Source organism: Saimiri boliviensis, chromosome 7, assembly GCF_048565385.1.
Source record: "Saimiri boliviensis isolate mSaiBol1 chromosome 7, mSaiBol1.pri, whole genome shotgun sequence".
In the NCBI taxonomy this organism is placed as follows: Eukaryota; Metazoa; Chordata; class Mammalia; order Primates; family Cebidae; genus Saimiri; species Saimiri boliviensis.
Genome location: NC_133455.1, coordinates 32,464,529 through 32,490,078, shown reverse-complemented (window position 1 = coordinate 32,490,078; position 25,550 = coordinate 32,464,529). Strand labels below are relative to the sequence as shown.

The window sequence follows — 25,550 nt, the reverse complement described above, 5'->3', positions numbered from 1 at the left end:
TAATATTTTTGGTGTTATTTATGTTGTAAATATTTTCATCCATTTTTATATTTATATATTTAGCTTTGTTTATGATGCCTTGACTTCTGTCTTATATTTCTATGTTGTCAAATGTATTCTTTCCTATTTACTTCTTATTTAATAAAGTCCTTCTCAATCCCCAAATCCAAGAAGATCACAAATATATTCTCTCCCAATAATTTTATAATTCTCAAAGTCTTTAATCCATCTGTGATGTATTTTCCAAGAACGATGCATAAAGATATCTTTATTTTTACCCTCAAAGCATAGTCAATTTTCTGGCCATGATTTCTTGAATCAGTCACCCTTCTTCCACTGATTTGAGCTGAATCCGCTAGCTATAGCATAGACAACCATTTAGCATTGCTCAGAACACAGCATGCTATCTTCTCTCCCAATAGCCATCCCTGTTGCATGCAATTTTCCTAGTCTAATGTCTACTTTTTCAAGACTAAGTTCAAGAATCAACCTCCGCCCTCAGAAAGATTTGCCTCATTCTCGCTATACCCTTGTTTAAAACTCACAAACGACTTCCATTTAGAAGAAAATCCAAACTCCTTGCCATGGCCAACAGGCCATGTAAGAGCTGCCTACTTACTCTTAGACCTCATCTCCTACAGCCCCTCCTTGGCTCACTCATTCCCAGCCTCACTAGGCTCATGCTGTTCTTCCAACACTTCAAGCCCAGGCCCTTAGCTTTTGCTGATCACTCTGCCTGAACTTACTTTCTCTTTGCATGGCTTACTCCTTCTTGTCCTTCAAGTCTCAGTTCAAATGTCCACTTTTCAAATAGCTCTTCTCTGATTGCCCTCTTCAAAATAGTGTCCAACTACACCACTCTATCCTAACCTCTTCTACTTGCTTATTATCCTCATCAGAAATTCTATTATTGGTTGACTTATGTATTATTCACTTATCCCTCTAGAATGTAAGCTCTCCGTCTTATCTTCCACTGTATTTCTAAAACCTAGACTGAAACTTAGTATATAATAGAGCATTAATGAATATTGGATGAATGAATGTCCCTGCTTGTGCTTCTGATGAGACCTGTGCTTAGCTCTGTTGTAGCAATCCTCACACTACCATCATTGGGTTTTCCTTGCCTGACTTTTCTACTAAGCTTCCTGAAAAATCATGATTTTTTTTACTATGTCCAGTGCCTGACAGAGTCAATAATGTACAGTGACTAAATAAATGAGTGAATGAATGGGAAAATTAATGTTGAGATGCCATTTTTAAAGAGTAAGTACCTTATCACACATAGCTAAAGAGACCAACTGACACATCCACCATACTAGTGGGAAATCTTAGATCTGTAAGTTTATTAGAAACATTTCTAACTTCCAAGTTACCACAGGTGACAGTTTGCCAATTGTTTCATGATTATAAACAGAAACATCGCCTTTCCACCTCCTATGGGGATTTTCTTATTGCTCTTCTAGTTTTCACTAACAGTCTCCTCGCCATCCTTCTAGCCTCTGGTCATCCCCCAATCCCAAAACCCAGGCCATATATATATGTGTTAGGGTTATTTTAGACAGCATCTCATTCTAGGTACTGATTTCTCTACCAGTTTATTTCTTTGTAACAACCATCCCAAAACTTAGTGGCATAAAACAGAAATGACCCATTAATTTTCATAGTTCTGTGGCGTGGCTGAGAAGCTTCTCTGCTGGTTATGCCTGGGTTCATGCATGTGGCTTATTCAAATGTGAGATCAACTGGAATGAAAGGACCGAGATGGCCTCACTCATGTCTGGGGTCTTGGTGTAGCTGTCAGCTGGGATAGTTGGAAGAGCTGGACTTCTTTCTCCATGAGATTTTAAAATCTGGGATACCTGCAAACTGTATAGCAATCTCAGGGCAGCATCCTTAGGTGTGGCAAACAGAAGCTGCAAGGTCTCTTAAGGCCTGGCTCAGAAATCCCATAACCTCACTTCCATTGCATTCTGTTGGTCAAGGAAGTTATTAGACCAGTTCAGGTCCAAGGATTAGGGAAACAGACTTTGTGCATCGATGGGAGGAGTGGCAAACTCACATTGTAAGAGTGTGGAAAGGAAGGCATGAGTAAGAAGCATAATATTTCAGAAGATCCAATGAAGTATTTGAAAAAACATGACAAGTTAGTCACAGCGAAAGCATTAAACAAATAGCTTTTTGACCATTTTACTAATGTACATGATGGGGAAAAAGAAAAAATAAACTTCCCTGATTATGAAGAGTGAACATTAGGAAGACCAGACAACAACAGCAACAAAACTATTCCTAGTATTTCTAAGAGAAATTAACAACAGGAAATTTGGGAGATTTATTAAAACTATTTCCAGCCCAGCATGGTGGCTCACTTTGGGAGGCTAAGGTGGGCAGATTACTTGAGCTCAGGAGTTCTAGACCAGCCTAGGCAACATGATGAAATCCTGTGTCTACAAAAAATAAAAGAATTAGGTGGGCAGGTAGTGCACACCTGTAGTCCAGCTACTTGGGAGGATGAGGTATGAGCATCACTTGAGCTGGGGAGGTTGAGGCTGCAGTGAGCCAAGATCATACCACTGTACTCCAGCCCAGTTGTTTTGAAAGAGACCCTGTTTCAAAACAACCAACAAACCAAGCAAGCAAGCAAACAAACAAACAAAAACCTGAAACAAAACAATTTCCTGGGTGGTCAATTAATGTATAAAATGGTTCCCATGGGGAGGCTCGAAAGCCTATCGCTTAAGAGATTTCCAGTAAAAATGGCTACCATTCACACATTAGTCTACATTGTGGGGAAGCAGACTTGGTTGTTAGGTTTTTTAATGTGACAAAAAAATCCTTCTCCGGCTCTTGTGTGTATTGTTTTGTATGCCTCTATTCACTAATTTCCATCCTATGGCCCAAACGAGACTGATTCTGAAGGTGGTTATCTGGTAAGGTATAGTATACATTCACTCATTTATGTATTAGTTTATTTATTCATCCAACCATTCATTCATTTACTCAATTAACAAAAATTTATTGTGCATCAAAGTTGTACCTGGCTGGCAGTGTGCTAGGCATTGGAGATCCAATGTAATCTCTCCCAGAGCTGCTGGTTTAATGGGAGAAACAGAAAACCAAATCCACAAAAACAAAGGTTGAATTATGGTGACAGCACTGCAAAGAAAAGGTACCCAGGGTTATGAAAGTCTCCTGGAGCTTGTGTTAATCAAGGAGTTGAGAAGTAGAACTCAGGGTACAAAATTTAAGGAGACATTTACTCCCAGGTTCCTGACACTAGGGGCCTCAACTTCAGGTGCTTCTTCTATGTTTAGTTGGAAATAATGGTCAGCTGTTGTTTGGGCACCATTGTGTAAGCTGCAGAGAGCACAGAAACTTCAAAAGCTGTGGATATCTGGTTGATGCAGGTATTTTTGATATATAGAACTTTCAGGAAGTATGCCTTTCAATGGAGATTTCAGAAACAGCAAAAGAAGTTTGAGAAGAAACAAAATAATACTGTGGGTAAACCCTGTTCTGGCTCACCTGACTGATGTGCACATGTGAACAGCTAATGCTGAATGCCTTGGCAGAAGTGACCTTACAGAACTGCCCAGTGACCTTCACTAAGGATTGTGGGTGGCTGGTGGTAGACTCAGTGGAAGAGCTGCATGAGAGAGCATGGATTTAAAATTAGACACGTGTTACATCCCCACTCTGCTTCTTACTAGTAACATGACCTTGGAAAGATTGCTTAATCTCTTTGAGCCTCAGTTTTCTCATCTATAAAGTGTTTGTATTAACCGGTACTTAGCCTATGATAGATTAAATCAGATAACATCATACAGAACCTGCCTACTCATAAAAGTTATTTTAATTTTAATTTTAAAAATTTAATTAAAAATTAATTTAAATATTAAATTTTATTTTAATCTATCACCAAAAAATCTATGTAGTAGTTACTAAGACAGTAATAAAAATTGTTCGGTTCTTATAGAGCACTGTCTTCAGAATGATGTGGTCCAGCGGTCATATTGGCTCACAGCCATGCTTATTGGCCATACATTGTCGTTGAGGTGTCTATGGATTTTGGGAAGTATCTGCTTATTCTAACTCTGTATTTCTGTCCTGGAAAGAACTTCAGTTTGAGTGCTACTGGGAAGACCAAATATTTGGAAAAATAAAATGTTTTTCTTTTCTTAGAAATCTTTTCTCTTTTTCCTTAAAAAATATATTTCCAGGTCAGGTGTGGTGGCTCATGCCTGTAAATCCCAGCACTTTGGGAGGCCAAGGCAGGTGGATTACTTGAGGTCAGGAGTTTGAGACCAGTCTGGCCACCATGGCGAAACCCTGTCTCTACTGAAAGTACAAAAATTGGCTGGGTGTGGTGGCGCATGCCTGTAATCCAAGCTACCCTGGAGGCTGAGGTAGGAGAATCACTTCAACCTGGGAGATGAAGGTTGCAGTGAGCCAAGGTTGCACCACTGCGTTCCAGCCTGGGTGACAGAGTGAGTCTCTCTCTCTCTCTCTCTCTCTCTCTCTCTCTCTCTCTCTATATATATATATATATATATATATATATATATATATATACACACACACATAAAAGAATATATTTCCAGCTGCTTTTGGGCAGAATCTAAGGCTTCCCCTAAGCATAAAATTATGATGGTTAGAAAACCTTCATTTATTTTCTTGCTCTTTAAAAATGGATTACATAGATATCCAAAAAAGTGTATACTTTGCTATCAGCCACTGAGTTCATTTGAGACAATGTTACCAAGGATGGTGCCTTGATGTGTAGAGTTCAGAGTGAACTGGTGCATGTAGTCGGTTTTTATCTTTATCTTCCAAGAACTGAGATCCTCTAAATCAGAGTCAAAGTTATTTAATTGCAGCAGTGTCTTTCCAAGGTCTCCGACTGCAAATGGTTTATGCTAAATCAGAGGAGCTCCATATAGCATGAACTTCCCTTGACACACAGTATCTAAATAAGTAAATATTGATAGCCCGAAAGTGGGAGTCCACGCTACCAGTAACTATGTGTCTTATCACAATAAAAACAAACAGTGCATACCATTTCTGAAATTATTCCTGGGTCCTTAAATTGAGACTTAGGTTACAGCATTTTACGAATACAGTAAAATAAACATTTTATTTTTCTTTACCCGCTCTGAATCATTTTTTCTCTTCTCTTTCTTTTTTTGAGACAGAGTCTTGCTCTGCCACCCAGGCTGGAGTGCAGTGGTGGGATCTCAGCTCACTGCAACCTCCACCTCATGGGTTCAAGCAATTCTCCTGCCTCAGCCTCCTGAGTAGCTGGGATTACAGGCATGAGCCACTATGCCTGACTAACTTTTGTACTTTTAGTAAAGATGGGGTTTCACCATGTTAACCAGACTGGTCTCAAACTCTTGACCTCAAGTGATCTGCCTGCCTTGGCCTCCTAAAGTGTTGGGATTACTGGAGTAAGCCACCAGGTCTGGCCTTTAACTGCATTTCTAAGGAGATTTGCTTCCCCTACTTCATGTGTTCTGCCAGTTGTTGACCATGGCTGTCACCTGACAATGTTGTTCTCCTGTCCTCCCTCCCATCTTTCCTCTTTTCCTCCCTTCCTCCCTTCCTTACTTCTTGCTTTTTTTTTTTGGACAGAGTCTCATGCTGTCACCCAGGCTGGAATGCAATGGTGCAATCTTAGCTCACTGCACCCTCCGTCTCCCAGGTTCAGGCGATTCTCCTGCCGCAGCCTCTCAAGTAGCTGGTACTACAGGAATGTGTCACCACATCTGGCTAAATTTTGTATTTTTAGTAGAGATGGGATTTTACTACGATGGCCAGGCTGGTCTCGAACTCCTGACCTTGTGATCTGCCCACCTCGACCTCCCAAAATGCTGGGATTACAGGTGTGAGTCACTGTGCCTGGCCAATTTTTGTAGTTTTAGTAGAGACAAGGTTCCTCATTTGGCCAGGCTGGTCTTGAACTCCGGACCTCAAGTAATTCACCCACCTTGGCCTCCCAAAGTGCTGCGATTATAGGTGTGAGCCACTGTGCCTGGCCATAATGTTTCTCTTTCTGATTAGGTGTTCTCTCCTCCAGAATAGACTGCTTTCTCTACTTGTGCCCTTTGGCATGGAGAATGAGCTGCTCCATTTGTAGAGACAGTCTAATAGACAAGGCATAGTTTTGATTAAATGGGTACTCATAACATCTAGTAATACACTCAATCCTGAAATTTAAAAAAAATGTTTAAAATCTTAAAGTCACTAGAAATTTAAAAAGTTCAAATTTATATACATATTTTAGTGGCAGAACATATGATAAAATAATCAATAACAGACTCTGAAGTGTAGAAATATATTACCTAAGGATAAAATTCTGCAGTGAAGTGGAATGGCATGAAATGTAAACTTGAGGAAGAACAGGAATGATTAAAAGGTTTCCAGCTGTTAAAGAATATCTTCATCTATTTCTTAAAAGGATAAGGGAGGGCATAAAGTTGCTATGATATTAATGTTTAATTAAATTATTTACAAGTAATGCAACAACATGTAAAAATGTCAATTTTCATAATATGTCAGAAATTATATTTCTTGCAACCATTTTATTTTTTAGTGAAAGACATTAGATATCAACCCAAAAAGTGTGTTGAAGGAGCATATTGTTTTTCAAGGGTCTTTCAAAAGGTAAATGAGCAAAAGTACTTAAAAACCACTAGTGTATAGAATACCCATTACTTATTCTCAACCTATAAAATGACTCCTTATATGGAAACGAGGATTTGAAGGAAAAAAAAAAAAAGACTTCAGAGCTAAAGTCAAGGGTCTCTGGGATTTCTTCTATTGCAGTTCCTTCCCCAACATGAAAGTGAAGAGTATTAGAGAAAGAAGGGCACTGAAGTAACCGTAATTAGACAGATAGTGTATATGGAAACTCTTGGCAAATGGGCCAAAGCTGCTAATTCCAGTGAGAAGCTGTTAAGAGGTAAAGAAAATCTGACTATTATGAGATATATTTAATTAAGTGGGTTTATATCCCCAAGGTAATCTTTACATTTATTCATAGTTACCTCTAATACTACTTTGATTGTTTGAATCTTTTCTGTTATTTATTTAAGGCAGGGATTAACATACTTCTTCTGTAAAAGACTAGACAGTAAATATTTTTGGGTTTCTGAACTGTGCAGTCTTGTGTTACAACTACTGTACTCAACTCTGCTACTGTAGGGAGAAAAGAGCCATAGACATTCCATAAACATGTAGGTGTGGTTGTATACCATTAAACTGTTTATAGGTACTGAATATGAATTTCATATAATTTCCATGTGTCATGAAATCTTCTTCTTCTGGTGTTTTAAATCATCTGAAAATGTGAAACCATTCTAAGCTCCCAGGCTACACAAAAACAGGCAGCAGACTGGCTTTGGCCTGTAGGCAAGTTTACAAACTCTGGTTTTAGACATGGTATTTAAAGGCCCTTTTATATTGAAGAGTGAGAATAATATTCCGGAAGGATACACAAGGAACTGGCCATGGTAATTGTATTTGGGTAAGGGAAATGGGTGTCTGAGCTGGGAAGACTTTTTTCGGTATACTGTTTGAATTGTTTACCCTGTGCTTGTGTTACCATTTCAAAAATAGAGTTTCCATTTTTTAAGGTCCGTTCAGGAATTGTAAACCCAATGAATCTGACTTAAGTAGACCCTGCTAACTATCTGGATTCTAGAGAGTTCTGCTGTTAGCTCATTAGGAGCATTCACATGGTGGCTCTCCAGTCAGGGATAATAACTTAAATGGTGCAGACTTAAGGGAATTGGGCTTTTCATTTGGGAGAGCAAGTGATAAATTATGTCCTAAGCTTTTGTGCCAATAGGGCTTATACCATTTCTCCAGGAAGAGCAAGTCAAATGTCATAGAATTTGGCAGAACTAAGCAAGAAAATAAATGTAGATAATTTAATAAAGCCAACATTTCTTGAGAGCTGATTGTATGCCAGGCACTTGATTTGAAGGTGCCAAGTTTATATGAATGTATTGAAGAAAATATGTCACAGGAATCCAAAAGGAAGATGAGTGTGCCTGGAAAATATTAAAAAGTTGTAATGTGCGGTGGAAGGATGGGGGAGCTTGCTGAACATGACTCAAGGTTAAAAACAACAGATGTGAGACAGGAGAGCACAGAGGGAAACCTGAAGTCAGAGTCACAGAGCTGCAATATCCTAGTTTTTAAAGACCAGAGGAAATGGGTCTTAAGTTACAGAATATAAGTTTGGGTTGAATTGAAAAACTTTCTGACCATTCACATTGTGGGTTCCTGGAAAATATTATTATGGGAAATTGTGGAATTTCTTATTACAGAGAGAGGAGAAACTCTAGAACAATAGTTGCCTGAATTTTGACGGGGAGTGGGGGTTTATTATTATAATTATTATACAATGTACGGACACATATACGCATTTAGCATCATTATTCATCTATGTATTCATATATACACATTATATACATCCTTATACAACTGATATGTACATACTGAAATTTGAATTTCCCTAGTCCTCAGCTAGCTTGTGAATGTTAATGAGGTCCTGTTAATGGCAACAACTCAACACTTTATTTCTTTTGCGATTTCAACTCTGTCATCCAGCCTGGAATGCAGTGGCATGATCAGAGCTCACTGCAGCCTCAACCTCCCAGGCTCAAGTGATCCTCCTGCTTGAGCCTCCTGAGTAACTTAGCTGGGACTACAGATGTGTACCACCATGCCCAGATAATTTTTTAATTTTTAGTAAAGGTGGGGTTTTGGCATGTTGCCCAGACTGGTCTTACACTCTTGGGCCTGAGTGATCCTCCTGCCTCAGCTTTCCAAAGTGATGGGATTACAGGCAGTAGCCACAGTGTCGAGCCAGCGACTCAACTTTTACTGGCTTATTCTTCAGGACCTCCAGCTCCCTATCAAAGTCTCCCTCCCCCACAACTCCCCAGTTATTCTAGGAATGTCTTGGGATCTCTTCACGTTTCTAATTAGATCTGCTCTGGCTGCCCCTTCCATAGACACATTTTGTGTCCATGGGGCAGAGCAGTGCCCAACCAGTAGTTGATTCCTCTGCTGGGCACCTCTACAGGGGTTATGGCAGTGCCTGGGGTGCTGTTTCACAGTTGCCCTAGAAGGGCTCTGGGCCCTCTTTGGTTCAAAGAGCCACTGTAATAGATGGCAGAGTTGTTTGAGGATGAGGATGAGGTTGAAATGAGCTCTCTCTTGCCTGTTAAATTGGAAGGATTTGCCTTATACCTCAATGTTTCCAGACTTCATTTTTATTTATAACCCTTTCCTTCTCACCTCTGGATGGTAGGAAGGTCTCCTGAATCTAGTATGGGTTGGCCAAACACAGCTACACTGAAAATTACATGTGTCTGTAATGGCTAAGGCTTTCCTTTGGGGGTGAAGTTCATGGTTCCTAGCTCCCCCTGAGTTTAGAATGGATTTTCTCCCAACAAGCCCCTTGTATTAATGGATAGTAGAGTTTGGTGGTAGGGTTTAGTGGAATTTGATAGGACTATGCCATTGGTTTATCAGATGGACACAGATATGCCTGGACCCCACAGTGGACACAGTTTGTGTCTCTTCTCAGGAGACTCTCCCTCATACTTGCTTCTTCAGCTGCTTCCTCTCTGGTGCTTTCCCATCAATGCAAATTGCTGTAGTATCACCCATCTTTAAAACTTGCCCTTGAAACTACATCCTCCTTCAGTTACTTCCCTATCTCTTGACTCCCTGTCTCTTTACACCCAAACCTCTCAACTATAGGATCCTGTTCTTTGCCTTCGTAAACAGCTTTCATGATAATATAAAATCATCTATGTATTTGTGTGATTATTTGTTTAATATCTATTCTTCATTAATCTTGATGTCATGGATCATGAATTTTTTTTCCCTTTTTCCATTTTATCTTCAAATATTTAGCACAGAGTTTAGTGCAGAATAAGTGCTCACTGAATATTTGTTGCAAGCACGAACACATGAATGAATGAAGCAAACAGGTTTCTGGTGGACTGCCTTCCCAGCAACCAAGTGCAGCTGAAACTCACTTCTATTTGAGCTGGAACATTTGGTGAGTGAGAGAGAAAGAGAGACATGAATAGTAAGGAAATCCAAATGAAATACACCTTATCCAAAAAACCTTCTATGTTCTCTTCCTGAGCAGCAAATACAGAGAGCTATTTCTTTATAAATAAAGCAATTTCATATTGGATACAGAAAAAAAAGTTTGAAAATTGTACTCAGTAAACAGCTTGGGAAAAGAGATTGTGACAGCACACATTAACACTTTTCATTACTTACCCTTTCAAATTACTTCCTTAGGGAAGTAGAAGACATCGCGGAAGGAAGGAAAGAAGAAAAGAAGACCTAGAGACGTAGCTTACAGTGAACACTGCTTCTCTTGGGTTCCTGGATTTCTTCTGGATATTTCCTCAAGATGAAACTTCAGAAACTTTGGTGAGATTTACCATTATTTTTCTTTTTACTGTATCTTTTTAGAAAGCCCAGATAAATACAGGACCAAAGTGGATTATGACAGTGAAAACAAAAGCCCCTGAAATTTCCTCGAAAAGGGATAAATCAAGAAGATCTTTGATTTTCTGATCTGTTGATATAATGCCTAGTCAAAAACATTCCAGCAGGAAGTGACTTTAAATTACCATTAATGTTTATAAAAACCTATTCAACTTTGTAATAAAGTTTAAGATAATAAATCATGGCTTCATCTCATTTTAAATCAAGGCCTTTATATTTGTTTCTTTTTTCTAATAGAGACATAGTCAAAATGTCATCATATCTTGCCCAAATCTCCCAAGGGCTGAAATTTGAATGAAAACATATGGTGTTTTTTTTTTTTTTTTTTTTTTTTTTTTTTTTTTTTTTTTTTTGAGACGGAGTCTTGCTCTGTCACCAGGTTGGAGTACAGTGGCACAATCTCGGCTCACTGCAACATCCCCCTCCTGGGTTCAAGCAATTCTTTGGCCTCAGCCTCCCAAGTAGCTGGGACCACAGGTGCATGCCACCACACCCGGCTAATTTTTGTATTTTTAGTAGAGACGGGGTTTCACCATGTTGGCAAGGATGGTCTTGATCTCTTGACCTCATGATCTGCCCACCTCGTTCTTTACAGATAAATTAGAGCGTATCTCTTATGAAAGCACATATCTTGGGCATTCGTAGGTCCAAACGAGGTATAAAAATGGTAAGTATTGAGAAAAGATACACACAGAAAGGCTACAGTGGAAGGCATTCAAAGGAAGCCATTTGTACTTTTATAAACTATCTCGCTTTCTTCTTCCCTAGCTCTCCTAACCAACCCTTTCTCCCATCTCCACAATTACAAACTCTGTTTATCTTCCTTTCAGGAGTTTTTCTTGAAGACCACCATAAAGAAAGTGCATTTCAATTGAAAAATTTGGATGGGATCAAAAATGAATCTCATTGAACACTCCCATTTACCTGCCACAGATGAATTTTCTTTTTCTGAAAATTTATTTGGTAAGTTGTCAAGTTCATTTGAATGTCAATAAGAACAAACTACAATTTGGAAATACATGAGGAAATGCCTAGATGATGAGTCCAACCCAGAGTAAATAACAAGTTTTTGTTCCTTCTAAGCATTCAATCAATGTTAGCTACTCTGCAAAGTAAGAGGTCAATCGGACCTTGGATTCACGGGACCTAATGGTCTTCATTTTTATAGATGAGGACTGTAGGAGCTTTGTGGATTGCTCAAGGCCATGAGACTAGATAATTAGCAGAGCAGGGAGTAGAATGTGATTCTTGCTCTAAGGCTAATTCCAATATTATTATAGCAGGTACTAAACTATGAAATCATGATTCTTATGGCTTAATATGATACCTATTAAAGGCTGGGTTTACTTAGGTTATAGCTGTGGTAGATTTCCTTTTGCAGTTCCTCCAGTGCTGGGGGATATGTGGCACAATGTCAGGATTAGTCATTTAAGCTGGATTGAGGACAAATTGTACTAAGCTGTTTTCAATAGATCTGTAACTAGATGATACTATAAAATGATATATTGCTCCACTTTATGAATTTATGAAAAACATCTCATTATAAAGAGTTGCAACTGAGAACATTAACAAAGAGTCAGCCAAGGCAATATTTTGGGTGGGGCAGGGAGCCTGTCTGCCAGTGTTAAAATAATTCCCTTCTGCATAATAACCCTCCCAGTTTTTACCCTACATTAATATATAGGCTATGATATACTGTAATAGTGAAAACACAAACACTACAAGTTCCTCAAAGTTCCATGCATGAAGTCATGACCCTTATTTGGTTGCTGATATTCCTATGAGCTGTTAATAATTTGTGCTGTTACCCATTAGTCATTAGCACTTCAGTGTGTGATAATTGATTAGGCCATTTTCAAAAAGGGGTCATTATTTATGGGGATGTAATATTATTGATATGTCTACCTGCCTCCACACAGTACAAATGAATTTAAGGACAGTGACCATATTTCATTAATCTTTCATTATCCAGTGCATATTTAGTATGCATTTGATAAATAAGAGTCCAGTAATAAATAATAGAAGGGAAAGGAAAAAGAGCTTTAGGGAAAAAGCAGATGTTGATCAGTAACTCTCAGAGAGACCAAAGGCAGCACTAATTATTTATTAAATGCCCATTCTCCCAAGTACTTGCTGCATCGTATTTCTTCCAGTTGGCTTATCTTCACCCTGTAGATACAGTCAAGGGCAATGGGAGGCCCTGCCTCCATGTCTACCCACTTGATCATTTGCTTCTGGCCTGCTGGCACGTCTGTGGTTCCTCAGAAGGCAATCAATGTGTAAACATCTTAATGAATTTTTCTTCTAGCAATAAGAACTCACAGAATTATTAGGACTGTTGGCTCATACCATAAATGAAGGATAATTTCACTTAAGTTTTTTTTTTTTTTCAAATAAAAACTGCCATTTCCTGTTGTAAAATTTTATGATTGTTGGTTGAGATCTCTGAGCTTAGGTTTCATCATTACTAAACCAATCTATTCAGCTCCAATTTGTATACAGAGAAAAAATTGTGGGGTTTTCCTTACAAGCTAGCCTAATTTTCAGCAAACACACAAGATTTCAGGGTGATTTCAGCAGCCATAAGGTGAAAAAGATGTCAGTAAATACAGAAAAAGCTATGACAATGCCATCAGGTTGGAAGCATCTAAGAATAATTATAAGGAAGCACTGTGCCTTCTGCCTTTATGGTGTGGTTCTCTGCTCTCTTTTTTGCCAGACCACATTCTTATTCTGTTTCCTAACACTGCATTTGAGGTTTCTGAGAATATGTGGCACAAGCTGCATGAGCTGCAATGCACAGCTATAATTCTTGGCTGGAGCAGTTTCCTCACCTCTTTATCTGGTTCCCTCTTCTGGCAAGCTAATCTGACCATGTGTGACCATTAGGACTCCTTTGCTGCTTCGCCACTAAGCTATAAAACCAGGTCTAAGCATTTTTTCTTTTCTTTTCTTTCTCCCTCCCTTCCTCCCTCCATCCTTCCTTTCCTCTCTCCCTCCCTCCCACCTTCCCTCCTTCCCTCCTTCCCTCCTTCCCTCCTTCTCTCCTTCCTTCCTTCCTTCCTTCCTTCCTTTCTGTCACAAAGTCTCACTCTGTCACCAGGCTGGAGTGCAGTGGGACAATCTGAGTTCACTGCAACCTCTGACTCCCTGGTTCAAGAGATTCTCCTGACTCAGCCTCCTAGGTAGCTGGGATTACAGGCTAAGCATTATTTTCAAATCTCTTTCCTCCAGGCCCTCAGTCTCACTTCACTTAACATACCCAAGCTAAAGGTATGCCAAAGGGAGGAAGAAGAAAATTTGATTCCTTTATTTCCCTTCCCTATCGCCTTGTGTGTCATGATGACATTGATGGCTTCTATGACCCCTTCATGTGCTTAGGGTGGAAAACACCAGAAAAAAGACTGGACCGTGAATGGGTAGTCCACAGGCCCAACTCAGTACTCCAGGGTCTAAGCTATGCCAAGGGTTCAGAAGGGTTAATCTATGGGTTCAACTACCCAGAAAGCCAGACTCTTTTTCCAGTGGTTAACTGTGTATTCAAAATAGCAAATGAGGTTAATGGAATAGTCTATGGATAGCTGTCATTTCTTCTCTTCAAATATTGGGCCCTGACAATATGCTGGGCCTTGGAATAAAGCAGGGAAGAGGACAGGCAAGATCCTAGTGAAGGACAAACTCACAATAAACTTGTAAATAAATCAATAAGCAGAATAATATCATTTTTATACCTTATTTGGACCTAAAGATTCCAAGGTAGTGATATGTACTATGAAAGCAACAAAACAGGGTGATGCCTTAGTGTCTGGAGGGATGGGCTGTTCTAAGTTGTATGGTCAGGAAGGGCCCTTGAGGAGCCCACAATTGAGCTCAGCCTGAAAGACAAGAAGCCAGAGAGAACATTCCAGGAGAAGACAGTAACAAGTACAGAGGCCCAAAGTATGAAACAGACTTGGAAGGGCCTTGTCTTCTACTTGTTTTTCTTTTTGTTGTTGTTGTTGTTATTGTTGTTTTGCTTTGTTTTGAGATGGAGTTTCGCTCTTGTTGCCCAGGCTGGAGTGCAATGGCACGATCTCGGCTCACCACAACCTCTGCCTCCCAGGTTCAAGCAATTCTCCTGCCTCAGCCTTCCAAGTAGCTGGGGTTACAGGCATGCACCACCATGCCTGGCCAATTTTGTATTTTTAGTAGAGACAGGGTTTCTCCGCATTGGTCAGGCTGGTCTTGAACTCCCAACCTCAGGTGATTTGCCCTACTTGACCTCCCAAAGTGCTGGGGATTACAGGCATGAGCCACCACACCCGGCCTCTACTCATTTTTATTTAGGGGTAGACAACTGCTTTCCCAGAGACATCTCTTTCCCGTTAACCAGCTGTGCAGCCTTGAACAACTCCCTCAAGTTCAAATGGTAAAAGTAGATTATCAGGCTGGGAATTCTAGGACCCCCATCTAGGTTAAACATTTGAGTTCACAAAAATGCTGCAGTTGCCCATGTCAGGAAGTAGTGATTCCATGGTACTCACCTGGTACACGGCTCAAAAAGTCCTTTTAAAGTTGTGCTGGTCATGGCCCTCTTCACTGCAGGTTATTATAAAGGTCATAATTCAATTCCAACTTTAAGGCGTTTAGAAGGTGACCTGAAAACAAATATTGACAAGCACTCACTATTGGCTGCTGGAGAAACTAATGACCTTTTCAGTGATAACTTGCAGCTTCTTCTAGAGGTGACCATAGGCACCTCACTCTTCACAGGCTATGCTTAAGGTGAAGGGGAAATATCTTCACCCCTGTAAATGTTTATTCCAAAAAACAGAGCCCAAATGAGGACTTCCGTGAAAGCAGTTTATGTGAGAGGTGATTGGGGAGCAGAGGCGAGGGAGTGGGTGATGCCTCAGGAAAGGAGGGAAAACCAAAGAGGTAAGTTGTCAAGATCCCTGCTGTGGGCGAGGCCAACTTGATTCCACAGGGAGTAGCACAGAGAATTGTCAGCGGAGGGGTCAGGGACTGGAGCATATATTAATATTAACTGGCCCTTGGCTCTCATTAGTTGAGCGTCACCCCAGGGGGCATTAACTCCCTGCCCTTCTGGACTGTTTTTGAGCTCAGGCCAAGCTGTCTCCTGTGGGTTTGGAGAAGTTCTGGGCAGAAAGCACAGGGATGTGCAGCATGCTCTTGAAATGACAGCCAGTCAGCCTGCGGTCATCATCCGCGCTCGCGTATGATCAGCTGCCACAGCTATGGCCCAGGTCAGAGACTGGCTGAAGGGATGTGACAGCATCACCAGAAAAAGAAGAAAAGAAGCTTGGACAGACTGGAATTAGAGAGACGGGGGCTGGAATCACCTCCCTGAAGTCCTTTAATTTATTCTTTGGCCAGACATCCCTGACAAACCCAGATGGGAATCTAGCCTGTCAGTAACTGAATCCACATAGAGGCCTGGGGGTGGAAGGACACAGTTACCACAAAGATCTCCTTTCCTCTGGGAGATCCTGCAAGCCAGTAAGCTTGGTCAAAGATTAATTTAGTGGATTAAATAAGGCGTCTCTGATGAATGAAGAAGGCAAGGTTTTATGCAATTAATGCATAATAAAAAGTAATAATGACAAAGTCCACAGCTTCCCACTATTTGACACAGTGAATAGATAGGAGATGTCATATTAACTAAAGTCTATATTTACTTTTAGCAAATTAGGTTTTAAAAACTCAAAAATTACAGAAACGTAAAGACTAAATTAAGAAACAAAGCATTCCAACAACAAGACAGGAAAAACAAAAGAAAGTACAGTCTTATCCTCCCACACTCAATGTTCCCGGTACAGTGGTTCCTGATTCACTGAGCACAGTGACACTGGGAATGGAAATAAGGAATAAAATAGAAGGAAATGAAATCTCAGAGGCAAGGGAGATTCTCTGAACTTCAGTTTTCGCTTCTGTAAAATGGGGATAATAATGTCACACTTCACATGTTGGGAGGAAGGAATGGGCTGTGTGGGAAAGTGCTCTGTATGCTGCAAGGCATCCTTAAAATGTTATAATTAATCCAGAGTTTGAAATGCAGTTGTTATATTTTAAATTGTTGAAATGATAAACACCATTCCACTCATTAAAAGAAGGAAGTACTGTTTATTTCAGCATTGTGGAGTGCAAAGAACTTTCAAGGGGCCAGAAAGAATCAACAATATGTAAATAAGGTCGGGTGCAGTTGGCTCATGCCTGTAATCCCAGCACTTTAGGAGGCCAGAGTAGGCATATCACCAGAGGTCGGGAATTCAAGATCAGCCTGGCTAACATTGTGAAACCCCGTCTCTAGTAAATATACAAAATTAGCTGGATGTGGTGGCGCATGCCTGTAATCCCAGCTACTTGGGAGGCTGAAGCAGGAGAATCACTTGAACCCAGGAGGCGGAGACTGCAGTGAGCCGGGATCACGCCACTGCACTCCAGCCTGGGTGACAGAATGAGACTTGGTCTCCAAAAAAAAAAAAGTAAATAAATTTCTGGATACCCTAAGGAATGGAGCACATGTTCTGTCTCATGTTTGCATTATTACATTGCTAACAACAGCTTTGGAGTCCATGTCTTGTATTGCATTTAATTGTATTTAATAGTCTTTCCAGAGTCCTATTCTGATTGAGGCCTATCAAGTGTCAGGAGGTAGATCCTATACAATCTCACTCACTTATCTTTCACTTCCTTTGGTTATTTCTCATTGTCTTATGCTTCACTCAGCTGTGTATGCCCATTTTCTCAGGATGTACTTTATTTCTTTCTTTTTATTTTCATGGAGACAGAGCCTTGCTCTGTCACCCAGGCTGGAATGCAGTGGCACAATCATAGCTCACTGTAGCTTCGAACTACTGGGCTCAAGCAATCCTCCCTCCTCAGCCTCCTCACGCTTTATTTTCATCAGAAGACACTCACTTTGAAATATTCTTCTTCCCAATGTCTTATTCTTAAATTAAAAGAATCTTCCAGATGTTACAGAGTCAGTCAGATGTTTTAAAATACAATTAAAGGTTTTGAGATGCAGTTTTGAAAAATATTTCTGACATTTGATTTCGGGTATTTTTCCATCTCACTGAGTTCAACTCAAGTGAACGTAGTTCTGACTTTTTGGGTGAATTAAAGTTGAAAGTTTCCAAAAGATAGAGAGCTACATTGGCTCAGATAAAATGAAGCTTTGTTTTATCATACTTGAAATATTTTGTCACTGCTGTTTCTTCTCCGCAGCTCTTCCATAGCTGTGAGTAGTCTCTAAGGCATTTAGTTCACTGTGACTTTGGTTTTGCTTTCCCAGTGAATTTCAGCTCTGGTTCTCTTGTTAGTGGAGTAAAGAAATGAAAGAAGGAAAGAAGTATTGAATGAGCCTTTTCTTATTACAAAAATAGGTTACTGCTTCTTTCAGCTAGGGCATGCAGGTTTGGAAAAGGTGTGTAATGAGTCAGAGAGCTGGCCAGCTGGGGGTGATTCCACTGCAGCCTACGCCTTAGCTCCCAACTTTAAAGACTAAGAAACAGATTTTTAAGAGCACCAATTTGAAAAAGATTGACTATAAAATCATATTGCAAATGTATTAACTTACAACAGCTACTATTTCTTGGGTGCTTTATAGAAACTCATGTGTCAGATATCAAGCTAAATACATTCTAGATTTGTTAACGGATTTCCTGGGTTGATTCCAGTCTCTGCCATCTACTAATCTGTGGTCTTGGGCAAATTCCTTAACTTTGTGCAAGTTACTTGCCTTATTTAACAAGGTGATAAGAAGAATGCCTGGCACATCACAAGTACTCTATTTGTCATTAAAATGAACTCTCACAACACCCCTATAAGGTAAATACCATTACTATTCCCCTTTTATGGTGAGGAAATGAATATTTAGTGATGTTAAATAATCTGCTTAACATACCACAATTAGTAAGTAGGCAATTGAAATATAATCAGGACAAGGGAACAAAATTCAACGTTTAAGTCTCCAGGCTAAGAGAATATACTCCTATTCACCTTCTTAACTGGGAAGGTCTTTCAATAAGATTATCTTAATTGAAAGTCTGCTGACCATGTATGGTCTCAAGAATAGTTCTCAAAAAAAAAAAAAAAAAAGGCATTGCCAACATTTACTCTGGGACCTCCCTTTTTTCATGCCTTCATAGCTGGTGCCCCACTCAGTATTAGGGAGTACAACATTCATGGTGCTCCCGAGTACTATACAGAACAGTGCTGTCAGAACTTCCTGTGATGAAGAAAATGTTCTAGATCTACTTCATCCAATACAGTAGCCATTATTTGCATATAGTTATTGAACACTTAAAAAGTGACTAATGTCACTGAGGAACTGACTCTAATTCAACTTGATTTAAATAGCCTGATATGCTTTGGCTCTGTGTCCCCACCCAAATCTCATCTCAAATTATAATCCCCACATGTTGAGGGAGGAACCTGGTGGGAGATGATTGGATCATGGGGTTGCTTTCCCCATACTCTTCTTGTGATAGTGAGTTCCCACGAGATCTGGTTGTTTGATAAGTGTCTGGTGCATCACTCTTCTGCTGCCTTTTGAAGACATGCTTTGCTGCCCCTTCACCTTCCACCATAATTGTGTTTCCTGAGGCTTCCCTAACCATGCAGAACTGTGAGTCAGTTAAACCTTTTTTCTTCATAAATTACCTAGTTTTGGGTAGTTCTTTATAGCAGTGTGAAAACAGAGTAATAAATAGACAAACATAGTTAGTGGCTACTGTTTCAGACAGCAAAGCTATTCAGGGGAAAAAAATCTATTTTTAGGGAAAAATAATATGATGCAGTTGATTGTCTCTAAGAGAAATGCAAAGGGATCCAATCAGTCTTGCTATGAGAACATTCTGTGTGAATTTCACTCAGCAACAAGGGTTTCCTGGGTCAGCTAAATTGTCCTGCTCTTTTCTTATCTAGTATGGATGTTTCTGAGGGCAACAGACAGGTCTATTTATTTAGGCCAGTGAAAAACTCAGTGGAGAATTCTTGAAATGGAAAATTCGGAATCATTCATCTAGGTTCATATCCTTTGGGTAGCTCTTTTACCTACGATCCTCTCAAGGCAAGGATAGCTCTTGGATTGTGAGGAGAGGAGAATGAGGTCAGAAGTAAACTGAGGACTGAAAATGGCTTTGCAGATGGTGACCCTTGATCAAGCAATTCAAACTGAAATATACCCATAGACCACCACTCTTTTCCTCTTTTTTGGCAATTAGGGCAAGTGTGCCTTAGTTTTTCAACCATGGGATTTTGAGTCAGAAGACCTGGGTTAAAGTCCCAGCTTCATTCCTTACTAATGGGATGACTATAGACAAATTACTGAAACTCACTGAGTTTAAAAATAGGCTTAAAGTTAGTGGATATCACAAATAATACCTCCCTCAAAGGGTGCAAGTGAAGATCTGATGAGATAATGCATATGGAACCGCTTTGTAAACTTGTGAAGGCTATAGAAATGTCTTAGGGATGATTATTCCACTTGTACAGCTCACCTTTGCCTTTTAATACTGCTTTCATATTTACTATCTCATTTTATCTTCAAAACAGACCTAAGTAGGGAAGGAATTATTATGTATGTTTATCACCTATTGATGTAGGCAAATGGGGCCCACAGAAGCTGAGAGACTCACCTCAGGTTACACAGTGCATCTGGCTACATTGTGCCCGGGTTCCACCCTGGATCAACTGAGTCCCCTTCTAAAGTCCTCATTTCTAAAAAACAACCAATAGACTGAAGTTTGATGTCCAAAAGTTATGCTGCAGGATAAAAAATAGAATTATTCCTATTCAATAAGTAACCCAAGGTACAATATAGGTCCAAAGCTGAGCAATCATAACATAAACATAACGATGATGGGTAGCCACCCATTGTGCTAAGAATTTTATAAACATTATTTTCGTTAATAATCACACATAATTCTTGGAGGTTGTATAGTTATCAGCCCCATTTTACAACCAAGGAAACTGAGGCAGAAAATGGTTCAGGAATTTTTCCATTGTCCACAGAGCCAGTAATCACCAAGAGAACCTGGATGTGTTCGTTTTCTGGGACTGCTGTAACAAAGTAGCATAGACTGAGTGGCTTATATCACAGAAATTATCTCACAGTTCTGGAGGCTGGAAGTCCAAAATCAAGGTGTCAGCAGGGTTGGCTCCTCCTGAAGGCTGTGGGTGGAGGATCTGCTCCAGGCCCCTCTGCTTGGCTTGCAGATGGCCATCTCCTCTCTGTGTCTTCACATCAATTTCCCTCTCTCTGTTTCTGTCTCTGTAACCAAATTTCCAATTTTTATAAGGATAAAAGTCATATTGGACTTTCATTTTAATTTGATTTTCTCCGTAATGAGCCTATCTCCAAATAAGTATATTCTGAGGTACTGGGGTTTAAGACTTCAACATATATACATCCTCATCTTACAATGGTTCAACCTACTATTTTTAGACTTTTCAGTTGTGTAAAAGAGAAACTTTCAGCATAGTTTTCTTTTTTCTTTCTTTTTTTTTTTTTTTTTTTTTGAGGTCTTGCTCTTTTGCCCATGCTGGAATGCAATGGCATGATCTTGGCTCACTGCAACCTCTGCCTCCAGGGTTCAAGCGATTCTCCTGTCTCAGCCTCCTGAGTAGCTGAGACTACAGGCATGTGCTACCATGCCAAGCTAATTTTTTGTATTTTTAGTAGAGATGGGTTTTCACCATGTTAGCCAGGATGGTCTTGATCTCCTGACCTTGTGATCCACATGCCTCAGCCTCCCAAAGTGCTGGGATTATAGGCATGAGCCACTGCACCTGGCCAATTTTCAATAAATTACATGAGATATTCAGTACTTTATTATAAAAAGGCTTTGTGCTGGATTATTTTGTTCAACTACAGGCTAATGTAAGTGTTCTGAGCACATGTAAGTTATGCTAGGCTAAGCTATGCTGTTTGGTAGGTAGGTGCATTAAATGCATTTTTGAATTATGGTGTTTTAAACTTATGATGAGTTTATTAGGCTGTAACCATATCATAAGTCAAGGAACACCTGTATTAATTTGGGGGTAGGAACAACTCCACCTGTAACACCGTATACAACAGTGGGCCAGATCACCTGGCCTGCACACACCATGCTGTTAAGCATTGTGTTAGTCCATTTTCATGCTGCTGATAAAAACATACCTGAGATTGGGTAATTTATAAAGAAAAAAGGTTTGATGGACTCACAGTTCCACATGCCTGGGGAGGCCTCACAATCATGGCGCAAGGCAAAAGGTACATCTTATATGGTGGCAGGCAAGAGAGAATGAGAGCCGAGTGAAAGGGGAAATCCCTTACAAAACCGTCAGATCTTGCAAGACTTACTCGCTACCACAGGAACGATATAGGGGAAACAACCTCATGATTCAAGTTTCTCCTACCGATCCCTCCCACAACACATGGGAGTTATGGGAGCTACAAATCAAGATGAAATTTGGGTAGGGACACAGCCAAACCATAGCAAGCATTATGCTTTAAAATGCTTCCTGATGTTATAAAATTATACCATTCTGCCACCTTTTGGTGGGAACAAATGTTAAGACCCAAAGCATGGCACTTGACCTCCAAGTCCAGTTTTAGAGCCACTGAACAGAAACCCACCTTCTAAAAGTTCTTAAATTGCAAAAATGTTCCTCAAAAATGTTTATCTAAGAGACTGGTTTCCAGCTTACTAGGCAATTTGGCATCGAGGACTTTTCTCATAAACATTTACAAATATTGTGCTCTGTAATGAAGTTAATCAGTAAACCACACAACCTCTGGCCTCTCTCTCACTCCTTACCTAGTCTCATTTTCAGTTGCTGTGAATAAGCTAAGAATGGTAATGCAGTTTCAGGGGTTAGAAAATCCAATTGAAATTAGTCCTCACTGCAGCTGTATGCCACCAGGATTTTTCACAGAAATGATGAGTACGAAGCCTGCGAAAGGTAGGACACCATTCACAGGTGCTCTCAGGTCGAGCTCTTGCAACTAGACTGAGGCAATCTGGGGACTTTGTTTGGAAATGACAGCAACAGATGTCTGTCAAAGATGGTGGCTCAGTCAGACCCAGAAGACTGGTGTGGGAGTTTGGATTGGGGTGATTTTTAAAGGGTTTTAAACAGACAAATATCTTATGGGGATGAAATCTAAGGATGTTTCCCCTAAAAATTTTCATAGAATATTATGTCAAATTAACACCATTCTTTCAAACCAAATGTTCAATGGTTCTAACTAATATCAATGAACACTTGAAAAACATTTTAATATACATCATTTAATGCAGTGTTTTTAAAATGGCAAGTCTTAGATCCCAGGGGATCACAACATCTACTTAATGTTTTGTGACTGACATTAAAAACTGAATTAGAACATAATAGAACAGAAATATCGGAGTGCCCCACAAGAAGTAAAGTGATATTTCATGAAATTTAAGAGTTTGGAAAACACAAGCTAATGAACTAGTTTCACAGCAGGTCTCCCAACAGTCTATGAAAAATCAGATAAGCACAGAGTTGAGCTTTAGGCCAAAGCTCTTGGTTTTCTCTGAATTACAACATAGATTATAATTAAAACACAGTAAAATGTATTTTAATATTTTTTTAAAAACAGAAATGCATCTTTTAAATTTCCAACAAGAAAAAATTCAAATAATTTTTATAATAATGATAATTGTGAACACGTTTTTGTTCAAAAGTGATGTTTAAATGTGATGTTTAAAAGTGACTGACACTGTATTTAGAAATGGAAATTAGTTGGAAGGCTGGGGAAGCAAATTTTCCATTCACTTCAATTTAATCAACATTTAATCAACATTTACTATGTGTCAGGCATTGTATTAGATGCCAGGAATGTAAAGAAGAAAATGCAATCTAGTGTTTTCCCTCAAAGAGTTCACAGACCAACCACAACAATCACAAAAAGATATGAATGTTTATGTGGTGTCAGATGCTATGCAGCTTACCTTCTTTGTCTCAGTTCATCTTTATTACAGCCTCTCATGCAGACACTACATTATTTCAGCTTATAAAGGAAGGAACAGAAGCTTAAAGAAGTTCAATGTGTTTTTCAGGCTCATATACCTGACAAGTTGTGGGTGAATTGAATTCAGATTTGTTCGCTCAGAGGGCACTCTTAGGTAGTATCTCATACCATCTCAAGCTCAGCATGGAAGATAAGCCTGTAAACAAAAGAAATGATTGTACGCACTTCCAATATGTTTCACATTAGAAGCGTGTACAGAGGTAGGAGAGGTGAACTCCACCTGGGGGAACTGGGGCAGGCCTCCTGGCGTAGGTGATCAGGAATAGGTGATAAGCTGACAAGGCAGGGAGAGGCACTAACATCACAAAGGCCCAATGCCAGGAACAGCAAACAACTCCGCAACTAAAGCCCTGCCATGTAGTGAAGAAACCATGGATTAAGAAATACAGGAAGGCAGAAAAAGCAATTTTTCCACATACTGCAATTCAACAGGCGTTCATTAAACATTTACTATGGTCAGCGTTGCGCCAGGGATGAAAAATCGGGTATAACCTGAATGCTTTCTTGGGAGCATCAGAAATTCACTGTGAGATTATGGGAGAGTGCCATTGCTTTTATGCAAACCTGATCTCCCATTTGGGGGTACAGTGGTTCTGGTCCCAAACTCCTTAGAGCTGCACTGGCTAATATGCCACATGTGGCTCTTCAACTTTAAATTTTAATTTAGAATTAAATAAAATTTAACATTCAGCCTCTTAGTATCACTAGCACTTTCTAAGGGTTCGGTATCCCTATGTGGTTAGTGGCTCCCGTATTGGCAGGTATAGAACCTTCCTGTCACCTCAGAAAGCTCCCTCAGATGGCACTCCTTTAGAGAAGGTGTTGAAACCTGGAGACTATCTATCCAGAAGAATTTTACTTTCTTCTCAGGGCTTCTCAGATTCCCCTGGAGTCCATCCATGTGCTCTAATTTCAGAACTCTTCCCTAAACTCTCATGGAGAACTGTCACAAAGGAATACTAATTCTCATACTCTTTCATAACTGTTTCCAAAATAAAAATTCTTAATCTAAAATTTTAGTATGTATTTTCCCTTTTAAATTGTATCAAAATAGAAATAAATTTACCTTTTCAGAAAGCATACTCTAAAGTTGAACTACCTCTACTCCCTCCACATCTTATTTTCTGTCAGACAATGTTGTATTTGCTTACCTGTTTACTCATTTTTGTCCCAACCCTAGACATCCCCAATTCCCAAAACACACAAGCAAGAGAAAGGCTGAGCCTTTATATGTGTCTTTTTCACTTTCATATCCTTATACTCTAACACAGTGACTGCTAAATAGCAAGTGTTTTTTTATCACACACACACACACACACACACACACACACACACACACACACACAGAGAGCATATGTTTATAAATATACATTTGTAATGAAAGCACTATCCTAATACTATATCAAGACAGACTATGTGTTAACAATTACTTATTAACTATCAGTTAACTATCACTAAAATGATTTTTCTAGGTTCTTTAGAAAACAATATGTCTTTTAATGACACTCAACTTACTGAAACTGCTTCTCAATAACCGTATTTTATATTCAGAACTACCTTCTGAGATAGCAACAGTCCCATCTTACAGAAGACACTGAAATAGAAAAAGCTTAGGCAGTTAAGATGTCACAGTCAGTTAATGGTGGAAGTTGTTCTGGTCCAACCATTTTAGAATATGTTGGCCATGCCGGTTCTTTGGTTGTAAGGTGTCTTTGTAATTACCTCTCTATTTGTGGAGATTCAGGGGACACACAATAAAATACTAGAAGTGGATGTGCTTTGAGAATAGAAGTGGTTTTTTTTTTTTTTTTGTTTTGTTTTTTTTTTTTTTTGAGACGGAGTCTTGCTCTGTCGCCCAGGCTGGAGTACAATGGCATAATCTTGGCCCAGTGCAGCCTCTGCCTCCCAAGTTCAAGTGATTTTCCTGACTCAGCCTCCTGAGTGGTTGGGTTACAGGCGC

At 39.6% G+C, this 25,550-nt stretch overlaps 1 protein-coding gene across 6 annotated transcripts in view; it reads left to right on the top strand.

The window, feature by feature from the left end:
- NR1H4 (nuclear receptor subfamily 1 group H member 4) overlaps positions 1 to 25,550 on the top strand; it is an 87,135-nt gene that overhangs the window by 5,608 nt on the left and 55,977 nt on the right. For 2 of the 6 annotated variants that reach the window (XM_010340213.3, XM_074402354.1), the window contains exons 2-4: positions 9,931 to 10,078; positions 10,330 to 10,464; positions 11,373 to 11,505. In XM_010340213.3, coding sequence (XP_010338515.1) covers positions 11,427 to 11,505 — 79 coding nt within the window. In that variant the 5' untranslated portion in view covers positions 9,931 to 10,078; positions 10,330 to 10,464; positions 11,373 to 11,426. Of the gene's footprint in view, positions 1 to 9,930; positions 10,079 to 10,329; positions 10,465 to 11,372; positions 11,506 to 17,031; positions 22,495 to 25,550 lie in introns of those variants that run through there. The other 4 variants (XM_010340212.3, XM_003929602.4, XM_003929604.3 and 1 more) reach the window with 2 other exon arrangements.